Raw genomic sequence first — 25,337 nt, 5'->3', positions numbered from 1 at the left:
TGTTCTTTAAGTCTACACAAGAAAATGTTCTCCTAGTTCTTGTGCTTTACGAGGTAAGGCAATGTACAATATACCAGACCTTCAGAGAGTTTATAAACCTTCTTAAATGAGTGAACTTGCTTTCAAGGCCAAGTGCTGGTCTTATCTGGTGTCTTTCAGTTTCCTTGCTTTTACTTTCTGAAAAAGTCAGACATTAGTGTATTTCATACTGAGCACAATCATACGTCCTCAAGCATAAATAAAACCAGAGTTTTAAATCAGCCTACCCATTCTTGTTACTTAAATTCCAAACTCACTTGAAGTGACTTTTACAATTGAAGAATGGTTTAGGATGCTTTGAGTTGTTTCTATTTTTTTTTTTCCTATTTCCTACCGGTATTTTGTTTTTCCTTTGGGATAATAATCACCACCATAAAGCTCAGTTTTTATATCATCTGTATTTTTTAAATTGCTTTCCAGATCACTGCAGATTTTTAGTAGTTTTCAATATTTATGGTGGCGAAATTCTTTTATTTTTCATATAGTTGTTTTGGTTATTTTACTGAAGCACATAAGAGTCATTTATTATTTGTTTCAAGTTGAAGGGGAGATGGAGAAGGAATGCCAGGCATTTCCTCTTACTTTTCAGAACGTCCTTTTAATGAGCATTCCTCTTCCCTACTTATGAACAAACCATCCCAGCTCAGCAAGGGGCCTCTGAATGTCTAGTTTCTAATCACTCCAGCCTCTTTCCCTTGTTCCACCAGCCTTAGGGAGATAGTTATTTCATGCAGTTACTATCTGCTATTACCTCAGTACTCCCTTTTAATCCTTTCCAGACTTCTAACCCTGTTTAACCATTTGCCTATATAAAATATTCTCTGTTAAAAATTACTGTTGTGGTTTCTGTTTTCCTGATTAGACCTTGAATAATACATAGTAAATCATTTTAAAGAAATAATAAGATGAACACACAAAAACTTATTCAAGGATGTTTATGCCACAGTTATTTACAATAGCAAATAAAGAAAAAAAGGAAATAAACCAAATGTCACTTAAGAGGTTATTAGTTAAATAAAAGTATAGTATATACTTTTATGGACTATTAAGTAGCCATTCCATGTTTAATGACAACTCAATGCAACGTAGTTGATCGTGAATCGGTGAGTAAATTGCTAAAAGACATCATTTGGACAGTTGGCAAAAATTTGATATAGAACATTTACTGAATATTACATAATAATACCAATGTTAAATTTCCTAGTAATAATACCAATGTTAAATTGTACTGTGGTTACATAAGAGAATGGTCTCATTCTTAGGAAATGTCCACTGAAATAATTGAGGCAAGGGAGTATGGTATCTGCAACTTCTCTTAAAAGGTTCAGAAAAAAAAGATCCATGTACAAAGGTAGATAGATAGAGATGGAGTAGGGATGAGGGTTATGATGTAATAAATATCACAGTGTTAGCAATTAGTGACTCTGAATGAAAGGCATGAGTGCTTTTTCTTCTTGCTACTTTTCTGTGGCTTTGAAATTATTTTCAAAATGAAAAGTTTAAAAACAGAAAGGTGCTGCTTTATATGAAGTAAAAAATGTTTATACCAAACAAAATATGCTCATCCATTCAACAGAAAACTTTCTGAGTGTCTTACATGTAATATACACGGCCTTGGAATTTGCCCAGTCATCCAGTCAGTAACAAAGATAGTTTTTTAACCCTATTTGGTGCTACAGTATGTGCTTTGAGCCACTGTTTAGTGTGAATATATGTTTTTAAAGGAATAACTTTCCTAATTATAGAAAGAATGAATGCATAGTCAAAAAAATTAACACACACAAATCCAAGGAAGAAAATGCTATGAAGAACCATTGTTGGCATTTTAAATATAGTCTTCCAGGAAGAGGTTGGAGTTATTAGAACCGAGAAGCTTAGAGAAGGGACACTGCCCTCTGGGCTCAGGAGCTCTGAGAACAGACAGAATGGTGACTGCTTCCAAACCTCTGAGTAGTGTGCCAGCTGGTAGTGTTATATGCGAGGGGGATAAGGGGTGTTGCTGAGAAAAGTCCCTTCCCCCCTCCCCAAATATATCTCCAGTCACTTTTCTTAAGGTCTTATTTTTAACATTTAAATTTAAATTCCAGATTAATTAATTTGTTTTGAGGCTACAGATTTATAGTTAACAAAGTGTCCTCAGGCTGTATTGTTTCTTTCCTCACTGATGTGACTTACCTTCATCACGAATTAAATTCTTACGTACTTGTGTCTGGTTGGAGGTGCCCTCTTTGTCTTATTGTTCTGTTTGTTCTTAATCCATTATCACACTTCATTTTTTTTAAAGATTTATTCCCTGCCCCCACCCCCACCCCACCCCGCTGCTTGCTTGCTCTCAGCTCTATGTCCACTCACTGCATTCTTCTGTGTCTACTGGTCTCCCTTTTTTTGTTGCGTCATCTCGCTGCACCAGCTCTCCGTGGGTGAGGGTTGGCAGCTCTTCATGGGCCCGGGCCCGCCTGCCTTCACAAGGAGGCCCTGGGCTGTGAACCCAGGGCCTCCCATATGGTAAATGGGAGCCCTAGCCGCTTCCCATTATCACACTTTTTAAATCATTTGAGCTGGTTCAGAGTGGTTTTTTGTTTTGCTTTGTTTGGGTTTTGTTGTTGTTGTTTAATATAGTGCTCATCTTTTTCCCTCAAAAGTTTCCTGGATATTCTGGCATACTACGTATCCATATGAACTTTAGAATTACTCTGATAGTTCCTCCAAAGACCAGCTCATTGGAACGTTGGTTGGCATTGCATTATGTTTAGAAAATAATTCAAGGAGAATTGCTAACTTTATCATCCTTAAGTTTTCTCATCTAGCAATGTAGTATTATAAACAGGTATTTTTAAATTTTCCTGGGTCAGATTTAGGAGCATTCATTACATGCTTGTGGTTATCAGAAAAACAGCCACCATTTTTCATTACTACTAATTATTTTCCTTCCTTACTAAGCATGTACGTGGATTTCTTCATTCAACAAATTAGCCTTAAAGAGGTTAGGTAACTTTCCCAAAGTCACATAGTTAGGAGGTGATAGAGGCAAATTTCAAGCCTGGATTGGACTGATTTCAAATCCCACCCTCTGAACCACTGCACAACCCTACCTCCCCACTCAGACCATGTGGCTTGTCATTCGGAATCCTGGTTTTAGCATCTTTGTTGTTATTATGGCTTAACCTAAGCAAATGTTTCTTCATAAAGATATGGTAGCCAAAGAGGTCTGTTCAGTATCTCTGTTTGAAAAAAAAAATTTTTTTTAAGGTAAAGTGACATTTGAGGACCTCCAATTTGAGAGCAACTGGGAAAATAGACCCTAGAGTCAATACTTTCAAATAATTGGTTGTGGAGGCTACTTTGGGATTCTATACAATGTCTATTCCCACTTTCCAAGTATTTAAATCCTTGGCATGTCCAGACTTTAGCAAGCACAATTTTTTTACTTAGTATTGGAACACTCATCAAAAACAATTACATTTACACATGCTTGTCTCTTACTGATTAGCCAGAAGGTGTGCCATATGGCATACTTGTCATATGTTGTTCAAGCCTAAATAGGAGGATATAGCCTCCTGGCATGAGTAATTATTTGATCTATCATATCTTTAAATCTATTTCATAAGGATATAATAGCTTTATCTCCCTTGGCTGGGTTTCATTATTACTTTTCTTTTACTGTTCCCCCAAATCCCTACTTGCACCCTATCACTAATTTTAATTTTGTTTTCTCTGTTTATGAAGAAAAGATATTCTTTGTTGCAGGGATCCTTTGTGTATGTGAGGTTTCTTTGGTGGTGTAACTGCTGTTAGTTCTTGTGTGTGCAGATATTATTTCCTTTGGGGAACAGGAACATCAGTTTCGATCAGATTTGTTATAGTGTTTTCTTGTTGGTTATTGTGTATTGTTTTTTTTTAAGATTTATTTTTATTTATTTCTCCCCCCCACCCCCCATTCCCTGTGTTGTCTGCTCTCTGTGTCCTTTTGCTGCATGTTGTTCTGTGTCTGCTTGTATTCTCATTAGGCGGCTCTAGGAACTGATCCTGGGACCTTCTGGAGTGGGAGAGAGGCAATTACTTGAGCCACCTCATCTCCCTGTTCTGCTATGTCTTCTTATTTTCTCTCTTCTGTGTCTCTTGTTGCATCATCTTGCTGCACCAGCTCTCCATGTCAGCTGGCACTCCTGCGTGGGGTGGCATCCCACATGGACCAGCACTCCATGTGGGCCAGCTTGCCCTCACCAGGAGGCCCTGGGCATCGAACCCTGGAACTCCGATATGGTAGATGGGAGCCCAAGTGGTTGAGCCACATTCGTTTCCCATGTTTGTTTGTTTTTTTAATGAAGTGAATACTATTTTAGATTCTCTTTTATTTTTCAGTGGAGCTATGGTTTCTTGGGAAATACCCCCATTTGTAGAGTTTGAAATCTTATGGGCAAGGCTCAGAATCTTGTCCAAACCTGTAATCTTTATGTTTGTTTGTTTTCTAACACTGAGGCATTTTATAACAGTGTGGGCCGTTTGCAGAGTGCAGGCTATCTCCAGCCTTTCTTTCTCTCTTGCTGTTGTTTCTCAGATCATGAGTACCTACCATTCCAATGGAGTCAAACAATTCCAAGTTTACAGCTCTGTGAACTCTGTTGGTCTCGTTTGTTTGTTTGGCCTGATATTTACTATAACTGTGTTATAATGTTATATCTTGTCCTCATAGGTGGCACCTTCAAAGAAATTTCATAGGTCACTTGGACACCTCTTCTGTCTGAATTGTCAGGTTCCTAAAATGAATTTGTGCCATTCTTGGTCCATTTTCTATGGTTGCCATTATGTAAAATAAATTCATTTTATTTATTTATTTTTTTTATTTTTATTTTTTTAAAAAGATTTATTTATTTAATTCCCCCCCTCCCCTGGTTGTCTGTTCTTGGTGTCCATTTGCTGCGTCTTGTTTCTTTGTCCGCTTCTGTTGTCGTCAGCGGCACGGGAAGTGTGGGCGGTGCCATTCCTGGGCAGGCTGCACTTTCTTTTCACGCTGGGCGGCTTTCCTCATGGGCGCACTCCTTGCGCGTGGGGCTCCCCCACGCGGGGGACACCCTTGCGTGGCACGGCACTCCTTGCGCGCATCAGCACTGCGCATGGCCAGCTCCACACGGGTCAAGAAGGCCCGGGGCTTGAACCGCGGACCTCCCATATGGTAGACGGACGCCCTAACCACTGGGCCAAAGTCCGTTTCCCTATTTATTTATTTTTTAAGATTTTTTAATTTTTTATTTATTTTTGTCCCCTCCCTTCCCAGTTGTCTGCTCTCTGTGTCCATTTGCTGTGTGTTCTTCTGTGACCGCTTCTATCCTTATCAGTGGCACCAGGAATCTGTGTTTCTTTTTGTTGCATCATCTTGTGTCAGTTCTCTCTGTGTGTGGTGCCATTCTTGGGCAGGCTGCACTTTCTTTCATGCTGAGTGGCTCTCCTTACAAGGCGCACTCCTTTCGCGTGGGGCTCCCTGACGCGGGGGACACCCCTACGTGGCAGGGCACTCCTTGCGTGCATCAGCACTGCGCATGGGCCAGCTCCACACGGGTCAAGGAGGCCCGGGGTTTGAACCACGGACCTCCCATGTGGTCGGCAGACACCCTATCCATTGGGCCAAGTCCGCTTCCCAATAAATTCATTTTAAATGATATTCAGGAAAGTGGCTGTGGCTCATGCGATTGTGCTCCCATTTACCATATGGAGGACCTGGGTTCAATCCCCAGAATCTCCTGGTAAAAAAAGAAAGTCATCCTAGACCTCTGCAGCATGGAGAAGCGCAGGCCTCCATGCAGCAAAGCGATGCACCAAAGAGGATGATGCAACCAGATAGGAAAAAAAATGGTAGCCATCATCAGGCAAAGTACCATGCTGTATAAATGTTTTTCTAAATTAAGAAATGTGCATTTTCAGAACTATAAATTTAATTTAATAAAATTTCAGGACGATATATATAATTAAAATAATTACTTATTTTCAACAGAATTGGAAATGTAACACTAAGATAAAGTAAAGAGAATACTGTGCTTTGAAAAATCGATTGAAAATCTGAAGAATTTGACTAAGAATTGTACATTTCCAGATTTGTATATTTAGGAAACTCTATGTTCTTTTGTAAAATTTAGTACGCAGTAAAATTACTGAAAAAAATCAAAATAACATTTTAAATATTTTGTTCTTTAAATCATTTATCGAATTAAGAGCTCTGTGAATTAAAAATGCCATAAATACATGACTGTCTTACATTTTGGGTATTAACCTATCAAAGGGCCACATCCTCTTACCCCTTATCCCCAGGAAAATCAGCTTCCTTCTGATATCTGATTAAATGGCATGGGAAATTTCAAGCATATATGTTTAAAAATGTATCACCATTTTAAAATTGAGTTACTGATTGGTTTACCAAATAGATAAACTTGAGAAAAACTATTTTAATTTTAAAAAAAAAAACACTTTCTCCCCATAAATGTACTTCAGACTTTTTAAAAGAGCAACAGTTTTCTCTAAGACATTATGTTAATGTTTTAATCAAAGATTAAGCTTTGTTTATTTCTGCTAAATACTATGACTTTTTACGTATTTATTAATCAAGTAAAATGATAATCAGGAGGCTTATATCCCAAACTATGAATATGTTTGTGAATATGTTTTATTTTCAGTTTTCATTTTGACACTTTTTCCAGGTAGTGCTCTCAGAAAAGATGGCATTTCTTCTGTCTGTCAAGTGTTTTTTGCAATCTTACATTGTATTCTCCCACCACAGCTTATATTACGCAAGTATTCTAGTTGTATTTAGCTGTTAACTTCTATACAGTATTTTTGGTCATAATTGTTTTCCTAAATGTAAGAAAAAATAAATTTTGTCAGAATCTAGACAGTGATCTTTTCTTTAACTTTTTAATTTGAAATAGGTTTAAATTTAGAGGTCAGTTACAAAGATAATCCAAACCACATACAGAGAACACCTACCCTGCAACTTTAACTTTTTGCCACATTTGCCATATCAGTATATCTGTCTATTTATCCATTTATCTATCTACATACCTACCTTTCTATCAATCTATTTATTAATAGATTTTCTGAACACTTAAGTGTTGGTTGTATTCATCATGCTCCTTAAATACCTAATATTGCCATGTACATTTTCTAAGAATAATGATACTTAGGTAGCCACCTTAAGCTGAAGTTTCAAGCTCAAAAAATTTAACATTGATATAAAGATTACAGTCTATATTCTAAATTTATCATTTGTCCCAGTTGTGTCCCTTTTTACTTTTTCCCTCCCTTGGTAGATCACATCTAGGAACATGTATTACATTTAATTGTCATTGTCTCTTTAGTTCTTTGTTTTTTAATTGTAGAAACATATATACAACATGAACTTTCCCATGTCAACCACTTTCAAATATACCATTCAGTGGGATTAATTATTCACAATATTGTGGTACCCTCACCACCTTCCATTCCTAAAACTTTCCCATCTTCCTAAATAGAAATCCTATGCCCATTGTGCATTAACTCCCCATTCCCCTGCCCCCACCTCTGGCAACTTGTATTCTAATTTCTGTCTTTACGAGCTTGTATTATCTCCAGTATTTTCTTTGTAGTAACCATGGGACTCAAATATAGCATCCTAAATCTAAAACAGTCATGTTTGTTTGATACCAATTTAACTTGGATAGTTTATACAAACTATGTTCCTATACCCCTGTGCCCCACCCCATACCTTTATGTAGCTGTTGTCACAAATTACATGTTTATACATTGTGGATCAAAACCCACTCATTTATCATTAAATTGTATGCATTTTTCTTTTAGATCCTATAGGGAATAAAAAGTGGAGTTACAAACCAAAAATACAATAGTTTTTGGCATTTATATTTACTCATGTCATTACCCATCACTGGACATCTTTTTCCACGTATGATTTCAATCTATTGTCTGTTGTCTCTTCCTTTCATCCTGCAGAACTCTCTTTCGCATCTCTCGTAGGGCCAGTCTTTTGGTGACAAACTCCCTCAGCTTTTTTAGTATCTCATATGTCTTAATAACTTCCTCATCTTTGAAAGGCAGCTTTGCCAGATATAGAATTCTTGGGTGGCAATTTTTTGCTTTAAGTAGTTTAAATATCTCTTCCCACTGCCTTCTTGCCTCCATGGTTCCTAATGAGAAGTCAACACTTAATCTTATTGAGGCTTTCTTGTATGTGTCACATTGCTTCTCTTTTGCAGCTTTCAGAATTCTCTCTTTTTTTTTAACTATTATGTAAGGTTTTTTTTTTTAAGATTTATTTATTTATTTCTTTCTCTCCCCTTCTCCCCCTGCCCCAGTTGTTCATTCTCTGTGTCTATTTGCTGCGTGTTCTTTGTCCGCTTCTGTTGTTGTCAGCAGCACAGAAATCTGTGTTTCTTTTTGTTGCGTCATCTTGTTGTGTCAGCTCTCCATGTGTGTGGTGCCATTCCTGGGCAGGCTGAACTTTCTTTCATGCTGGGTGCCTCTCCTTAAAGGGTGCACTCCTTGCGCATGACGCTCCCCTGCGCGGGGATACCCCTGCATGGCAGGGCACTCCTTGCACGCATCAGCACTGCGCATGGGCCAGCTCCACACGGGTCAAGGAGGCCCGGGGTTTGAACCGTGTACCTCCCATGTGGTAGATGGACACCCTAACCACTGGACCAAGTCCGCTTCCTGAGAATTCTCTCTTTATCTTTGCCACCCAGCAGTTTGATTATAATAGACCAAAGCATGGATCTATTTGGGCTTATCCTGTTTGGAGTTCACTGCACATTATGTATATGTATATTCATGTCTTTCATTAAATTTGAGAAGTTTTCAGCCATTATTTCTTTGAGTATTCTCTCTGCCCCTTTCTCTTTCTCTTCTCTTTCTGAGACTCCCATAATGCATATTTTGGTATGCTTGATGGTTTTCCAGAAGTTTCTCTGGCTAATTCACTATTCTTCATACTTTCTTCTTTTTGTTCCTCAGACTTAATAATTTCAATTGTCTTATCTCCAAGTTCACTGATTCTTTCTTCTGCCAGTTCCAATCTGCTGTTGAACCCCTCTAGGGAATTTGTTATTTCTGTTTCTGTGATCTTCAGCTCTGTTGTTTTCCTGAGTTCCTTTAGTTTTTTTATTTATATTTTCCTTTAGCTCTTTGAACATCTTTAGGACCATTTTATCACAGTCTTTGCCTGGTGTATCCCAGGTCTGGTCTTTCTCGTTGAGGATTCTAAAGCTTTAATTTATGCTGGGCCCTGGCTTCCTGTTTCTTTGTATGTTTTGTTACCTTTTGTTGAAACCTAGACATTTTGATACTTTAGTGTGTAATCACTGATGTTTAGTCTTTGCAGAATCTATTCCTTAAGCTTGTATCCAGCTAGTATTCTGGAGTTAACCAAGAAAAAGGGCGGGCGGGGGTGGGGGGGTGGGGGGTGGTTATAAAACACCTTTCCCAGTCTTTGAAGTTTGACCTGTGCATGTGTTCTCCTTCAGGGCATGTCCATACAATAAGTTGCATGAGACTAGCTCCAGGCCAAAGTGTAAGAACCATCCTGATATTTTCTATGCCTGAGCTCTGCCTGGGTCATGTGCTTCTGGCCCTAGGAATTCCCTCTTTATAAGGCTACGACAGTCCCTTCTCTCCTAGGAAACAGTCTCCTCACAGTCCCAGACACTGTACTTCATGTCCTACAGTCAGTAATCCCTTGCCCCCAGCAACATCACTTGATTGCTCTCCCACAGTGCTCTATAGAAGAGCTCTCTGAGCTGCCTTCTACACACACTAGGCAAGTTCTGGGACAGCCCTTCAGCCACCACTAGAGAGATTGGGCCAGACATATGCACATGTGCATATGCACAAGGGCCTCTCTGCTCCCTCTGGAAATGGGACCAGGGATCCATGCTGGGAACATGGGCAAGCACCATGTCCAACAAGTAAGGGGTAGGGAAGGAGCCAGCCAGGGTGCCACAAAATCCTACTGCTTTTAAGAAGTTTTTTCCTTGACTCACCACTCACCCTTTTACTGTAGTCTTTTTATGGTTTTCTGGAATCCTGAAAAAGGTGTTTCTGCCAGTTCTTGCTGGTTGTTCAGTTTCTGTTGGAGGTCATCTCACTCCACTATCTTGAGCAGGGTGAAGCCTAAGCAATGATTTTTGAATGGGAAAAAAAGTCAGAATGTACCAAACGTGTGTGTATTTTTCTCCTGCATCCTCCCCCACACACATTCCCCTTCCTCATACCAATATGGGATATTTGGATTTGATCACGATAACTAGATTCCTTTGCTTCTAATGACAAAGATAATCTGGTGTACTGATAGACTATACATGGAGACTATGACTTGCCAGCTTGTTAGATTAGAAAGGCCAATACATATGGAATCAATTCTCTTCTGGCCATAGTTCTGCAGACCCTAGATGAGTGACTCTTGATAGGCTTAGAAAATCTTTCAGAGCACTAGCCAAAGGTGAGTTGGAGTATAATAGGAGCTGAGTTCAGGGTGATAAACTTTGTTATGTTAGCATGAAAAGAAGGGGCTTGGCGAGAGTCAGGTGCTGGCTTAATGGACATTCACGAAAATGAATGTGGAAGGCACTATGGTAGGAGATAGGGGCTGGGAGAGGGTTATAAGGATAAGCAAAAACTCTCATGGAAAGTTACATAGTATAGTAAGAGTATGAATTGGGTATGTTTGGATAAATCAGGAATGGGGGTGTGGGAGAATCAGAGAAAGCTTCCCTGAGAAAGACATTTGAACTGAGATCTAAAACCTTGATACTCAGTGTGGTTCATGGGCAGATTGCTTTAGCATCACCTGGGGGCTTATTAGAAATGAAGATTCTCTGGTTCCACCTCAGACATACTGAATTAAGTGCCAAATTTTAATAGAATCCCCTAGTGATTTGTGTGTACACTGAAATTTGAGAAGTGCTCATCTAAAGCTTGAGTATGTAGATATTCAAGTAAGAGGCTTAGGAGTACTGGAGTGTTCTTGCCAGAGGGAACTGTGTATGCAAGGGCTTTGACTTGTCATGGAGTTTGGTATGCACTGAGAACTGAAAAGAAGGTCGGATCCCAGGAATGGGGTGGGGCAAGGTGTTATATGAGGGGGGCCTGGAGAGGACTGTAGGGATCAGGGCATGCAGGCTTTTTCTGGATTTTGTCCTTTGGAGTTTGAAAATAATCTACCTGGTAGCTGAATGGACGCATGAAAACCAGTTAGTAGCCTGAATCAGTAGTCCAGACAAAAGTTGAAGGTAGCTGGGACTGGGATCATCTTAGTGGTGATCAAGAGTGGAATTGATTTGAGTAATATGTAAATGCTAAAATGGTTAGGATTTGTGATGGCTTGTGGGTAAGGAGAGGGTTATCAGGAGAATTGCTGGATTTCTAGCATGTACAGTGATATGCCATTCATCAGGGTGGGGAACTTTCTAGGATCAAGTTTGTGATCATGAGTTCCAGTTCAGACATGTTGAGTTTGATAAATCTCTGGAGCTGAGAGGAAAGGTGTGGAGTGGAAATATGTGAGTCTTCTGCATATATGTTGTAACTGAAGGAGTAGGATTAGATAAGATAGCCTGGTCAGGGAGAATAGAGTAAGAATAGGTCTTGATGGAATTTTAACATTTAATGGCCTGATGGAAGAAGATGAGGCTGAAAAGGAGGTAGAGAAGGATTAGAAATAAACAGGAAAACAAGGAGAGTGTCATGGTGCCACAAGGGAGTAATGTTTCAAAAAGGATGGGAATAAGCAACATTGCTGAAAAAATGTTTGGTGAATTTAGTGGAGATTCTTGATAACCTTTTGGAAAGCTATTTTGTTGGAGTAATACACGTATAAGCCGAAATGAAGTGGATTGAACAGCAAGGCAGGAGGAGGGATGAGCAAAAGAGACAACTAGAATAGATTAATCTTTTTTATTCAGTATATTTAAGTGTGAAAGACAGTCCCCGTGCTCAAAAAGCACTGTCTAATTGGGGAACTGAATAGCATTGTGATGAGCCCAGTAATAATGATGTATGCCTAAGTTACTGTGGGAGTGCATAGCAGAGTGGTTAAATAAGGGGTGGGAGGGGGGGCATATGCACGCACATGTGTACACACTGGAGATTTGGTCTGAGGGACAGAACGTTGTTAGAGATGACTTTCCAGAAGGGCTTGAAACTTTGAGCTGATTCTTGAAGAATCTGTCTGAGGATGAAGGAACAGGGATAGGGTTTAGCATGTGCAAATGTAGAAAAGGCTCAGGGAACTGAAGACAGTTCAGGTTGGTGGCAGCATTGAGTGGAATTGAGGATAGCAAGTGATGAGGCAGGAGAGAGAAGATGAAGCTTGATCATGAATAGTCTTGAATGGAGTTTGAAGGTGTTGGCATTCACCCTAAGAACTTTGGGGGAATTCATGAAAGGTTGTGGTGGGAACAAATCTGAGTTTCAGAACATCTAGAGTTGTGATAAAGTAGGGGTTGGAGGGAGGAGAGGTCAGAGAGGATTCGGAGATAATAGCAGTCATAATCCAGAATCAAAATGATCAGGGCCTGATCTAGGGCAGTTGAAGAGGTCTTAAGGATGAGGAGACTGATTCATGAGCTATTGAAAAGAAAGGGTCAAAAAAGAGTTTTTACTGATTGGTTATGAGAGGGAAGGAACAAGTCTAGAGTAACTACAAATTTGGGGCTGCTAGGTAGATAGGCACAATTTCCACTACAGGAAAGGATGGGGCTTGGATCTGGAGCATCTGGACCTGAGTTAAAAACTTGAGAATCTTTAAATACTGATCAAGTCATGACCACCTCGGGTGATCACTAAACTGCAACTGCATAGTTAGTGTGGTCATGATAACACTAAGTAGACAATCTGCATTAATCTCACTCCACTCATCAGAAGTGGTCATTAGAAGAGTATTTTAGTTGAATTAAATCTATTTTTTTGACAAATTCTATGACTAAAATGTGAAACATAAAACAGGTTATATTTAAGGGTTGTGAGTAGTGAACATGCTTTAGTGGTGTCACAGCTTCCTCCAAGAACTTCCTGCTTACTCATTTGTGTGTGTTAAGATAAAATATGAATCTTAACCACTCTTTTTATAGTGGTTTAGAGTCTACTTCATATCATTCTCTTTGGCTTATGGCATCTGTGAAAAGTATTCTTGAATTTTATCGTGGTGTTTGAATGTTATTTTTCTAGAGCCATTTTCCCCCTTTGTAATTGAAAGAAAATTTTTACTTCAAAAACGGTCTCTCTTTTCTTTGGTTTCTGGGTTTCTTACATCAGCATAATGAGGAAGGAGGGAAAACACCCACAACTTTCTACAAGCAGAAACGTAGGGAGGACATGTATAGAATTTCTGTCCAATAACGTATGTTACCATAGCCTCTTATTTTAGTTCTTTATAATAAAGAATTTGCCATTGATATTCTACTCATAAACAATTTAAGGATTTTATTCTTTCTGGAGATTTGATACCATAGCTTTTCAACTATATACAGTATATATTTTATCAAGGAGATAAGCATTTTATGTGGAATGTATAGATTTAGTTGCTGGATATTAGATTGACTCCTTATATTACTGTTAGGAAACCATTTTCCTCCATTAAAATGATGAGACCAGAGTTTTTAAATAGATGTTGCATCTTGTCAGCTAGGTCCTTTTTTTTTATATTTTAAATATTATACATATTTTTCAATCAGTTGCCTGAAAATGGAAACCTTTTTAAAATTTTTAAAGTACATTTGAGAGTGTCTTAATTTTTTGTTTGTGGTTTGTTGAATAGTGATTTTCATTTTAAATGTATATTCAGCATATATTCCATTAAAATTTACTTAGTATGACTCATTCATTTATTTAATTAGTTCCCACCTGCCCTTTAATCACTTTTTATTTAATTTGAGAAGTCAGACATCTAGATAGAAGAGAGAGGAAATACTTGGAATGGGTAGAGAAATATCTTTAATTCAACAAATTTAATAATCACTTTATGTATACCTTACTCAACATGTTACCAGTTGTCTGAAAGAAGGTAAGCTGTGGCTTCTGCCTTTTAGAAAAATGCAACTTAAAGTTTAATGGGATGGGGAGAGAATATGATATGATATCAATGATAATTGAATACAAACTATAGATTAAGATCTCTTCCTGCATTTTCATGACAACCTTATAATGTAGCCAGTGTTATTATCTCCATTTTACAGGTGAGGAAACTAAGGTTTAGAGAAGTTAAGCAATTTATCCAAGCTCATACAGCTAATACACAGAAGAGACAGGATTAAACCTAAGTGTGTGACATGATGTCCCATCCATGTAGCCACTATGCTATATGATATCACAAATAATTAAATGATAATACAAAAAACAGAAATACAAAGTGAAATTTGATAACTTCCTTAAGAAGCAAAATTGGATTCTAATAGGGATTGTAGGAGGAAAATTATGTTTGTTTGGAGAAGATGAGAAAAAATTTCATTATTTTGCAAATGTAAATTAGCATTAACTAATAAACCTACACTGTGTATACCAAATTCACATTTTTTTTCTCTATTTTTTTATGGTTGAATTAATAAATAGAAGGATAGTCCTCAGTATCTAGCTGTGAAAATGCATTACTGTTATTCTATAGTCAGATAATTATCATGAATCTTACTAGATTGTTCAAATTAGCTAGATGTTGAATAGAACAATGTATAAGTATAATGTTTGCTCTCTCAAATATGTTCTGTAAAGTTTGCCATTTTTCTGAATGTATCTTTGTTAAATGGATGAGTTCCTGCTTAAAATTGCCTCTTCATAGCATTAAAACAAATACAGTAAGGAAACTAAAGTGTTATTCAAGTAAGCAAAGCATGGATTATTTTGCGTATACAATTTCAAAAATTATCTCATGACTTTTAACAACACTTCTGTTGAATTTGATACCTGGAGAGTTTTGAGAAACATAGGACCTATGAGAAAGGCGAAGGAATGTATTATTTACCTCAGAAGAATAAGCAGACATGGGAAATAATTTTCCAAAGATGTATTCTAATTAATGCTCCTGATTTTGTCAGAATTTTGTGTTTCATAAAAATAATTGAAAATAGTTATTTGAGGTCATAATCTGATGTGTTGATTTGGCTGGCTTTCTGTATACATTATTATAATCCAAAAGTGATATGGGGGAACAGATGTGGCTCGAGCAGTTGAGCACCTGCCTCCCACAGGAGAGGTCCTGGATTTGGTTCCCAGTGTCCCCTAAAGAAGGAAAACAATGAGCAGACAAGTCAAAACAACGAGCAAGATGAGTAAACAACCAGAAAAAACAAACAAGCAGGGAGCAGATGTAGCTCAAGCAGTTGAGCACCCACCTCCCACATGGGAGGTCCTGGGTTTGGTTCCTAGTGCCTCCTAAACAAAACAACAACAACAAAAAGCAAACAGACAACAAGCAGACAGTGGGCACAAATAACAAGTAAACAGTTGAGAGAACCATCTCAGGGGGAGTAGGGTGAGCAGGGAAACAAAGTGATGTGGTGGGGAGCAGTTGTAGCTCAGTTGTTCAGCACCTGCTTCCCATGCTCAAGGTCCCAGGTTCAATCCCTGGACCTCCCCATATGATATAACCTGAAGTTTATAGTATATTCCATGGTTTTTGGAATATCATATTTATAGAAAAGGAGGGTTAATTTCATAAGAATATCAATTTTCCCCCAAAACTATAAATTTGAGGAAATTTCAATAAAAATCCCAGTAAGGTTTTTTTTAACAAATTTATTTTATTGATACATATTAATAAAGCATACAATTCATTCAAAGTGTACAAACAATGGTATTTGTTATAATCACATAATTGTGCATTCATCACTTGAATCATCATTAGAGCATTTTCATTGTTTTAATAATAATAAAAAACAAACAAGAAAATTCTTCACCTTAATTCTCACTGTTTGCCCTACTGTACAGAGCTGCTATTTCTGCCTATTCTTGCACAATTATTTATTTATTAAGCAGTTTTATTGAGATATATTCACGTACCTTATGATCTATCCAAAGTGTATAATCAATGATTTTTAGTATAACCACAATGTTGTGCATTCATCACCTCAAAAAATTTTAGACCAATTTCATTACTCCAAATAGAAAAACTCCACACCCCTTAGCATTATTTCCCAGCCCTATATAAATACTAATCTAATTTCATCTTTAAAAATTTATTTATATTTAAATTTTATATAAGTGGAATCATACGATATATAGTCCTTTGTGTCTGTTTTTTCTTCATGTGGCATAATTTTTTTGTCTGATATTAACATTTTGTGGTATTAACATATATTTGTTCACTTTCAAAGAAAAATGCTCTTATATATGCAATTTTACCCATATTCTTATTTCACATGCAGTTTTACTGTGCTATACAGGTCCAGGTTAAATTTTTTAGCTTTCCTTTTAGTAATATACATGACCTTAGACTTTCTCTTTAAACCACTGTCATACCATATAATAGTACTGCTAGTTAAAAACATTATGCTGGGCTTTCACCTTTTCTATTCCTTTCCAAAGATTAACGCATACCATTTTAACAAATTCTGCCTCACCTTTCCATTCTCTAAATTCAGTGTATTTTCTGGTGACCCATATTCAAGTTAGTAACTCCATGAGATTACACAATCATACACTAGTTGTCCTTTTGTGTCTGGCTTGCCTCACTTGACATAATGTCCACCAGGTTCATCCATGTTGTCATATGCTTTATGACTTCATTTCTTCTTACAGCTGCATAATATTCCATTGTGTGAATACATCAGTTTTTTTATCCATTTATCGGTTGATGAACCCCTGGGTTGTTTCCATCTTTTGGCAATTATGAATAACGCCACAACGAACATCAGTGTGCAGATGTCTGTTCATGTCACTGCTCTCAGTTTTTCTAGTTATATGCCCAGTAGTGGTATTACCAAGTAACCATGGCAAATCTATATTCAACCTCTTTAGGAATTGCCAAACAGTCCTCCACAGTGGCTGTGCCATTCTACATTCTGCAATCCCACCAACAGTGAATAAGCATTCCTATCTCTCCAAATCCTTTCCAACACATGTCGTTTTTTTGGTAGTTGCCATTCTGATAGGTGTGCAATGATACCTCATTTGTAGTTTTGATTTGCATTTCCCTAATCACTGATGATAGTGAACATTTTTCCATGTGTTTGTTTTTTGTTTCTTTTTTTTTGCCATTTGTATTTCTTCTTTGGACAAATGTCTATTCAAGTCTTTCACCCATTTTTTAATCAAATAATTTGTCTTTTTATTGTTGAGTTGTAGCTTCTCTTTATCATGAATATTAAACCTTTATTGGATATGTGATTTCCAAATATTTTCTCCCATTGAGTCAGCTGCCTTTACACCCTTTTGCCAAAAGTCTTGTGAGGTGCAAAAGTGTTTAGTTTTGAGAACGCTTCATTTATCTATTTTTTCTTTTGTTCATATACTTTGGGTGTAAGGTCCAAGAAAACCACCACATACAAGGTCTTTTAGATGTTTCCCTACATTTTCTTATAGTAGTTTTATGGTCCTGGCTTTCATATTTAGATCTTTCATCCTTTTGTTTTTGTTTTTAAGACTTTTTTTTAATTTATTTCTCCCCCCCCCCCCCCCCCCCCCCCCAGCTATCTGTTCTCTGTGTTGATTCACTGTTTGTTCTTCTGTGTCCACTTGCATTCTTGTCAGGTGGTGCTGCTGGGAATCTGTGTCTCTTTTTGTTGCATCATCTTGCGTCAGCTCTCTGTGTGTGCTGTGCCACTCCTAGGTGGGCTGCTCTATTTTCACCACAGGGCAGCTCTCCTTGCGGGGTGCACTCCTTGCATGTGGGGCACCCCTACATGGGTGGCACCCCTGTGTGGCATGGCACTCCTTGTGCATGGCAGCACTTCATGTGGGCCAGCTCACCACATGGGCCAGGAGGCCCTGAGTATCGAACCCTGGACCTCCTATATGGTAGGCCAACACCCCATCAGCTGAGCCACATCTGCTCCCCCTTTCATTCATTTTGAGTTGATTCTTATATAGGGAGTGAGATAGTGGTCCTCTTTCATTCTTTAAGGTATGAATATCCAGCTCTCCCAGCACCATTTGTTGAAGAGACTGTTTTGTCCCTTCAACATGGACTTAGTAGGTTTGTCAAAAACCTGTTGGCCATATAGGTGAGGGCTTATTTCTGGACTCTCAATTCTATTCCACTGATTGATGTATCTGTTTTTATGCCAATACTATGCTGTTGTGACCACTGTAGCTTTGTAATATATTTCAAGTTCAGGTAGAAAAATTCCTCCCATGTCATTCTTCTTTTTTAGAATACTTTTGGCTATTTGGGTACACTTTTCCTTCCAAATAAATTAGGTAATTGCCTTTTCTATTTCTTTAAAGTAGGCTGTTGGAATTTTGATTGGTGTTGCATTGAATCCATAAATCAGATTGGGTAGGATTGACATCTTCATGATATTTAGTCTTGCAGTCTATTCAGATTTATTCTGATTGGGGTACACTGTACTTCTTGGACATGTAAGTTCATTTCTTTCATGAGAACTGGGAAATTTTCAGCTATTATTTCCTCAGATACTCTTTCTGCTCCTTTTCCCTTCTCTTCTTCTGGAACTCCCATGACAAGTATGATATTTTGTTTCACGTTATCATTCTCAACTCCATGAGCCCCCGATCTCTTTTCTCCTTTCTTTTCTCTCTTTAATTTCAGCTGTTCTGCCTTCTTTCTTCTATCATTTAAACCCTCCTGTTGTATGCCTCTAATGTGCTTTTTTTTTTGAGGTACCAGGACCAGGGATTGAGCCCAGAACCTTGTATGTCAGAAGCTGATTCTCAACCACTGAGATACATTGACTCCCATGAGTTCACTTTTTAATTTGTTTGCTTGTTGTTTTTTTTGCTTTTTAGGAGGCTCTGGGGCCTCCTCCCATGTGGGAAGCAGGTGCTCAACCACTTGAGCCACATCCACTTCCTCTAATGTGCTTTTGATCTCACCTATAGTGTCTTTCATTCTCATGAGCTCTATTTTTTTTTTTTTTGGCAATACCGGGGAATGAACCCAGGACCTTGTATGTAGGAAGCTGGCACTCAAACACTGAGTTACATTGGCTTCCCTGAGTTGGGAGTTCTTAGCATAGATGATATTTCTAGCCATGGTCCTCCCATTACACAGGGAGTAGTCAGACAAGAGAAGGGGAGCTGCAAAGACTTTAGAAGGCACGAGAAGAAGAAGCAGGAAAGACAGGAGGGATAGGGGTCCAGGAGGGATAGGGGTCCAGAAACCAAGTAAGAAAAGCATTTCAAGGAGGTGGGAATGAGGGCCAGGATCAGGAGCTGCCGAGGGGCTGGTCACTGGGATGTTGACATGAGTGGTCTCAGTAGAATGGTGCAGACAAACACTTGATTGGAGTAGATTCAGAGAAGGGAAAAGTGAAGAAATGAAGAGAGTAAGTACAAGCAATTCTTTTGAAGAGTTTTACTGTAAAGGAGAGTAGAACAATGAAAGTGGAGCTGGAAGGGATGAGAGGACTCATGACATTTTCATTTTTAAAGATGTAAAATATATGACAAATGTGGGCTGAGGGAAATAGAAAGAGAGCACTGATGATACACAATAGTGAAGAGATAATGAAACCTGCTCCATAAATGAGTGCTGAGGGTCCCTGGACTTCTGTATAAATTTGTAATAAACTTAAAGTGAGACCAGTGAGTGTGGTTATCTACTCAAATCCAGCTGTGTGGGTGTAGGAAAAGAGGGGGCAGAGAAATAGATTGAATCCAGGTTGCAGTTTTTCTAAGTGAGCACAACAGAGAGAAAGGGCAAGAGCAGGGCTGTAGTGATGGACAATGAACTCTAAGTTAGGTGAAGAAGAAAGACAAAGATCCAGATGATGGCTAGTGAAAAGGCAACAGGTTCAGTGGATCAAAGGTCTTTTTTCTTTGCTGGGTTGAAAAATTATCAAAATCAGAGGAAGGAGCAGATGTGGCTCAAGTGGTTGAGTGCCTCCTTCCACATGGGAGGTCCCAGGTTTGGTCCCTGGAGTCTCCTAAAAAAAAAAAAAACAACCAACAGCACAAAAACAACAAACAAAACACGTGAAGAAAACCAACTTGGGAGGCAATGAGTGCTGGCTTCCCATATACGAGGTCCCGGGTTCAATCTCTGGCCCTTGGTATCTAAAAAAAGAAAAAGAAAAAAAAATGGGAAGACTAGAGGACGTGGTGGCCAAAGAATAAGAGACTTTTCTCTGAGTCTACCAGGAGCCACAAATGAGTCAGGTGGTCGTTGAGTTAATCTGAGAATTCTGACAGGGTGAGAGGGTGGTTTATCGGAAGTGACTTGAGAACTGCTCTATCTTTGGTTCTTCCCCTGAGATCAGAGAAATAGGAGAGCAATCAAAGAAATAGATCAGATTGATCAATCAGAGAAATAGATCAATAGAGAAATAAGTCATGGGAACTCAACATAGGAATTATTTTCAATTTCTGAAATTCTTAGGCATGAAGGGCTATGACCCTGAAGAACTACATTTCACCTATCTATATACCTGCACAATGAATTGTGTATCCTAGTAAGATCCCATCCACCTGATCAAGTCTGATTTTAAAGTATTTCTAGGATAAAATCAGAGAATATCATGTGAAATTTGTCTCCCAAAGCTAAATTTGCTGGGCTGAGAAAGATTTCTTGTTTGACAAATCATACTTATTTTTTCTAAAAGAGGCTTCAGGCTTTGGGGATAAGATTTTGTTAGGCTTTGATTTTTATTCTTCAAAGTAAATTTGAAATTTAATTTGTGTCAGAAGACTTGAAAAATATATTCCTATGCTGCTAAAGACTAGAATATCTGAGTGATTAATTCAGCCCCCATGCAAAAGATAGCTGAGGCCACAATCTACTGTCTGACTTTAATCTTTATAATCATACCTAGAGAGGCATTCATTTTGAAGTTATGAATTAATAGGATATAACTAAGACAAGTAAAATATGCATGAAAATTTCCTTCTATCTTTCACTTATTACATGATTAGAAAAATGTAAACTATGAATGAATTTCTTAAAGGAAGATGAGCATCCAAATGCCCTATGCTGGACCTCCTAAATGGTAGACAGGAGCCCAATTGCTTGAGCCATATCTGCTTCCCCAGACTGACTTATTTAAACCAGTTTATTAAAGATATATCTGAAGTTCAAGACACTGATTATTCTTGCATGTGAAATGCTTACTTTTGCATTCCCATGTGTCAGAAAAAAAGTTATGCTAGTTCACTAGAAGTCGTCAAATATGCTTTGGGGGAATAAAAATAAATTTAAAGTTTAGCAAATATAATTCTTCCTATCTTTTTTCTAATGTCAAAGATGACAGAAACCACTGGTAGAACCCTACCAGACAAGGGTGAAGAGGTCAGCGGATATTTCTTAAACCCTTCATTGGTGTCATCGGAATGTTCACCAGCAACCTTGAAAAAGAAAACGGAAGACATGAATGACCTTCCCTATGAGAGCCAAAGAAGTATCCCGCTGGCTGTGACAGATGCTTTAGAGCATATTATGGAACAGCTCAATGTATTGACACAGGTGGGTTGACATGCTTTGCACTGTGTGGTAAGAAATATTAAACAGCAGTTTGCAGACCTAGCAGAACGGGGAAATTTTTCCTTCTTAGCAAAGCTAAAGTGGCAATCTCAGGAGCAGATGTAGCTCAAGTGGTTGAGCTCCTGCTTCCCATATATGAGGTCCTGGGTTTGATCCCTGGTACCTCCTAAAAACAAAATGAACAAACAAAAAAAAAACAACTCTCATTGGGGAGTGGATATAGCTCAGTGGCTGAGCACCTCCTTCCCATGTATGAGGTCCTGGGTTCAACTCCTAGTAAATCCTAAGAAAAAAAAAAAGATGGCAGTCTCAAGGTGGCAAGTCAAGTGCTGCTGAGCTGCTCTAACAAGGTTTGGGGGAGGTAAGCCCAAAGCCATGCATACGTGCATGTTGGTACATGCACACACACACATTCACATGCTCACTGTGCTGTCTCTGCATTCCAGGGGCCAGAAGTAAGCAATGTGAGTTATGAACAGCAGTGGTACTCCATACTTTAAACGTATTTGATTCTGGGCAGAAATGTTTTGCCTTAGGAATTTTTGATGCCTTAGGAGTTTTGTGTTCATATTAAGTTATTCTCAAAGAGATGTTTAGGACCAGAAGAAAAATTGTGTTGGGATTACCCTTTCTGGTTTCTATGAAATATATTGTCAGTGCTTATAGTTCTTCACTCTGAAGATATTCACACTCTCCAATATGTATCTTCCCTCATTCCAAAGCCTCTTACTTCATTTCTGCTTTGTATTGTGAAAATTAACCATTCGTTAGGTGTTATAGCTTCCAGAGAATACACCTTCAGAATTAATGACAGTGTTCTCCCAGTGGTGATGGGTTTGTGTTCCCATTTTAGAATGTTACCCAGTGTTTTGAAGGTCATTTAACTTTGCAAAAAGAAACACAGTGTATTTTTTTTTTTTTTTTTTTTTTTGCGGATCTTAAATAATATATCAAAGGTCTTTCACCTCTTGGCCACTAAGTATAGATGTAACTTAAGGGAAGTGGTATGTTGAAATGGATACACCAAAGGCTTCTTTTCCAGCCTTGCTGATTCATCGTGTCCTTTGAACAAAACTTTTGTTGTTCTTTTCTGTGTAGAATAAGAATAGCAATACTTGTCAGAGTGGACATTGTCACAAGTTATACAAAAAGAGGGATTAAAATGTTAACTAGATCAATGCCAATTTCATGTCCAGGATGAATATGAATATTTCAAGTCAAAATAACTCTATGTTCTCAACCCTAGCTGTGCATTTTAATCACCAGGGGAGTTAAAATGCAAATCTTCAGGTATCCCAGAGAATCCATTTCTATTGGTCTGGTAGAGGGCCCTGTCATCTGTCTTTTAAGCACTCCTTAGGATTCTGTTGTGCAACCAGGGTTCAGAGCCACAAGTTACTTGACTATTTTTGTCTTCGGAAATAACATCCCAGAGCCTTTGTCATTCAGTGGCATGTAGGTGGATTTGGAGTCTTGACTGACTGTGCAATGTGCAAAAGAGCCACATGAAAAATTTAGAAAAAGAAAAAGAAGGAAAAAAAAATTGAAAAAGAGCCATATGAAAAGTTGGAGTCATCATAGGATTTTCTCAATGGAAATCATATTGAAATCACCAGTATTCACTGCTCAGTATTGTGCTGGAGGTGATTTTCTCTGTATTTACAAGACATTTTCTTCCTTTAAAGGCAGTTTCCTTCACAGCTTTGGGACCAAATTTGGTTTTGATTGTCTTGTTTCCAGTATTGCCATGACTTTCTCACCTAAACAGTTACCTCTCAATGCAAGGACCTCATCAGTGTCTCTCACAAATGAGTCTTTCTATGCTCACTCTTTCTGCTTAATGACCCTTTTCTCTTTTTCGCCTGACTCAAAGTTAAATGAATCACTTTAAGCTTATTGAACTTCCCTATGATTTTTATTTTTAATTTTGTAGAGCCAGATTTATTTTACATATTAAAGAAGTTAAAAGTAGGCATAGCACACTGGTCTATAGGGATAGTGAATCTATGGACAAGTAGCAAGTAAAATAAATACATTCTGATCCACTTTAATTACAGATGCCTTAGCATTTCCTAACTTTGCTGCAGGGTATTCATAATTGTCTCTACTGATCTATAAATAGAAATAAATCAAATTGAAATTACATTTTAGATGGTAGATAAATGCAGTTATCCAGTGTTAAAGGTGTTTATAATATGTATCAACAGCTTTAGTGTGTGTAACTATAGTGATGTATGTAAGTATCTGGCAAAATGTTGGTTATATAGTGGGCACTCAACAAATTGTAGAAGGTATTATCAGAATCACTATTATTTTTAATTAGTCATGGCTTATAAAGTAGACCATGGAAGCAAAATTTATTAAATAATGATATTTTTTAAATTGGTTACCTTCAGGGGATTATAGAGAACCAATTCATTATCTTGAAACTTAGTGATTAAAAAAAAGAAACATTGATCTTGCCTTACTTTATGAATTAGAAGTTGATGAGGAAAGTACTTTATTTACAAGTTGTCCCACCTAATAAAAGAAAAGAAAAATTAAAAAAAGAACATCATTGTTTGCAATCCCCAAGAATTAAAGATCTAGATATTCAATAGTTGTTAACACCACAAAAAGAGAAACAGCCAAACATGGTTATCGTTCCTCCTAATGAAAGAATACACCATCACCTCTAGTCTTACCAGGAATCTAACCTGAGTCAAATCAAGCTTCTGGATCCAGCTGCCAATTTACAAAAAATATAGAGGCTAGAACAGGTTGAATTTTACCATGAATGTGTACAATCCATAAATCCAGACCGGGGAAATTCTACAGGTCAAACAGTCTGGGTCTATCGACCAACAAATAGTAAGGAGAAGAAAATGTGTGTATGCGGGGGTGGGGAGTGGGGGAGCCTGTAGATTAAGAGACTTAAATGACATATCAAAATTTTGAAAATGATGAAGACAAAACAATATCCAGGGATGCATACCTGAGAAATAAAGCCATAAAAAAAAGCAAGATTACAACTGAAAATGGGAGGATTGCATCCAGCATCCATGTGGAATTTGAGCCTCCTCTTGACATAGAGGTGCAATGGACACAACCAATCCATTGTCCACATAGAAGAGGTGGTATTGGATTGAGAAAAGTGGACATGGTGGACGATGGGTATCGGGAAAGGCAGGAAGAGATGAGAGGTGGAGGTGTCTTTGGGACATGGAGCTGCCCTGGATGGTGGTTCAGAGTCAATCACCGGACATTGTAAATCCTCACAGGGCCCACTGGATGGAATGGAGGAGAGTATGGGCCATGATGTGGACCATTGACTATGAGGTGCAGAGGTGCCCAAAGATGTACTTACCAAATCCAATGGATGTGTCATGATGATGGGAACGAGTGTTTTGGGGGGGAGAGGGGGGGTGGGGGAGTGGGGTTGAATGGGACCTCACATATATATTTTTGATGTAATATTATTACAAAGTCAATAAAAAAAAAAAAAAGCAAGAAAGGGCATTACTCTAAAGGTCAGTTTAGTGACTATGGTGAGGAGAGGGCTGGGACAAGGCTTTTGATAGGCACACATGGAAGGAGCCCTGAGCTGGCTGACAGAGATCCTTCTTGACCTGGGCACTGGTTATCTGGATGTTTTTCTTAAGAGAATTCATTAAGCAGCACATGTGTTTTTTGTGGT

General features: G+C 38.2%; 1 protein-coding gene across 2 annotated transcripts in view; it reads left to right on the top strand.

Annotated features, from left to right (window-relative positions):
• POC1B (POC1 centriolar protein B) overlaps positions 1-25,337 on the top strand; it is a 104,824-nt gene that overhangs the window by 77,204 nt on the left and 2,283 nt on the right. For both annotated transcript variants that reach the window (XM_058308526.2, XM_058308527.2), the window contains one exon: positions 21,425-21,643. In XM_058308526.2, coding sequence (XP_058164509.1) covers positions 21,425-21,643 — 219 coding nt within the window. The remainder of the gene's footprint in view (positions 1-21,424; positions 21,644-25,337) is intronic.

This window comes from Dasypus novemcinctus, chromosome 12 (genome assembly GCF_030445035.2).
Source record: "Dasypus novemcinctus isolate mDasNov1 chromosome 12, mDasNov1.1.hap2, whole genome shotgun sequence".
In the NCBI taxonomy this organism is placed as follows: Eukaryota; Metazoa; Chordata; class Mammalia; order Cingulata; family Dasypodidae; genus Dasypus; species Dasypus novemcinctus.
This window is presented reverse-complemented; position numbering and strand designations above follow the sequence as displayed.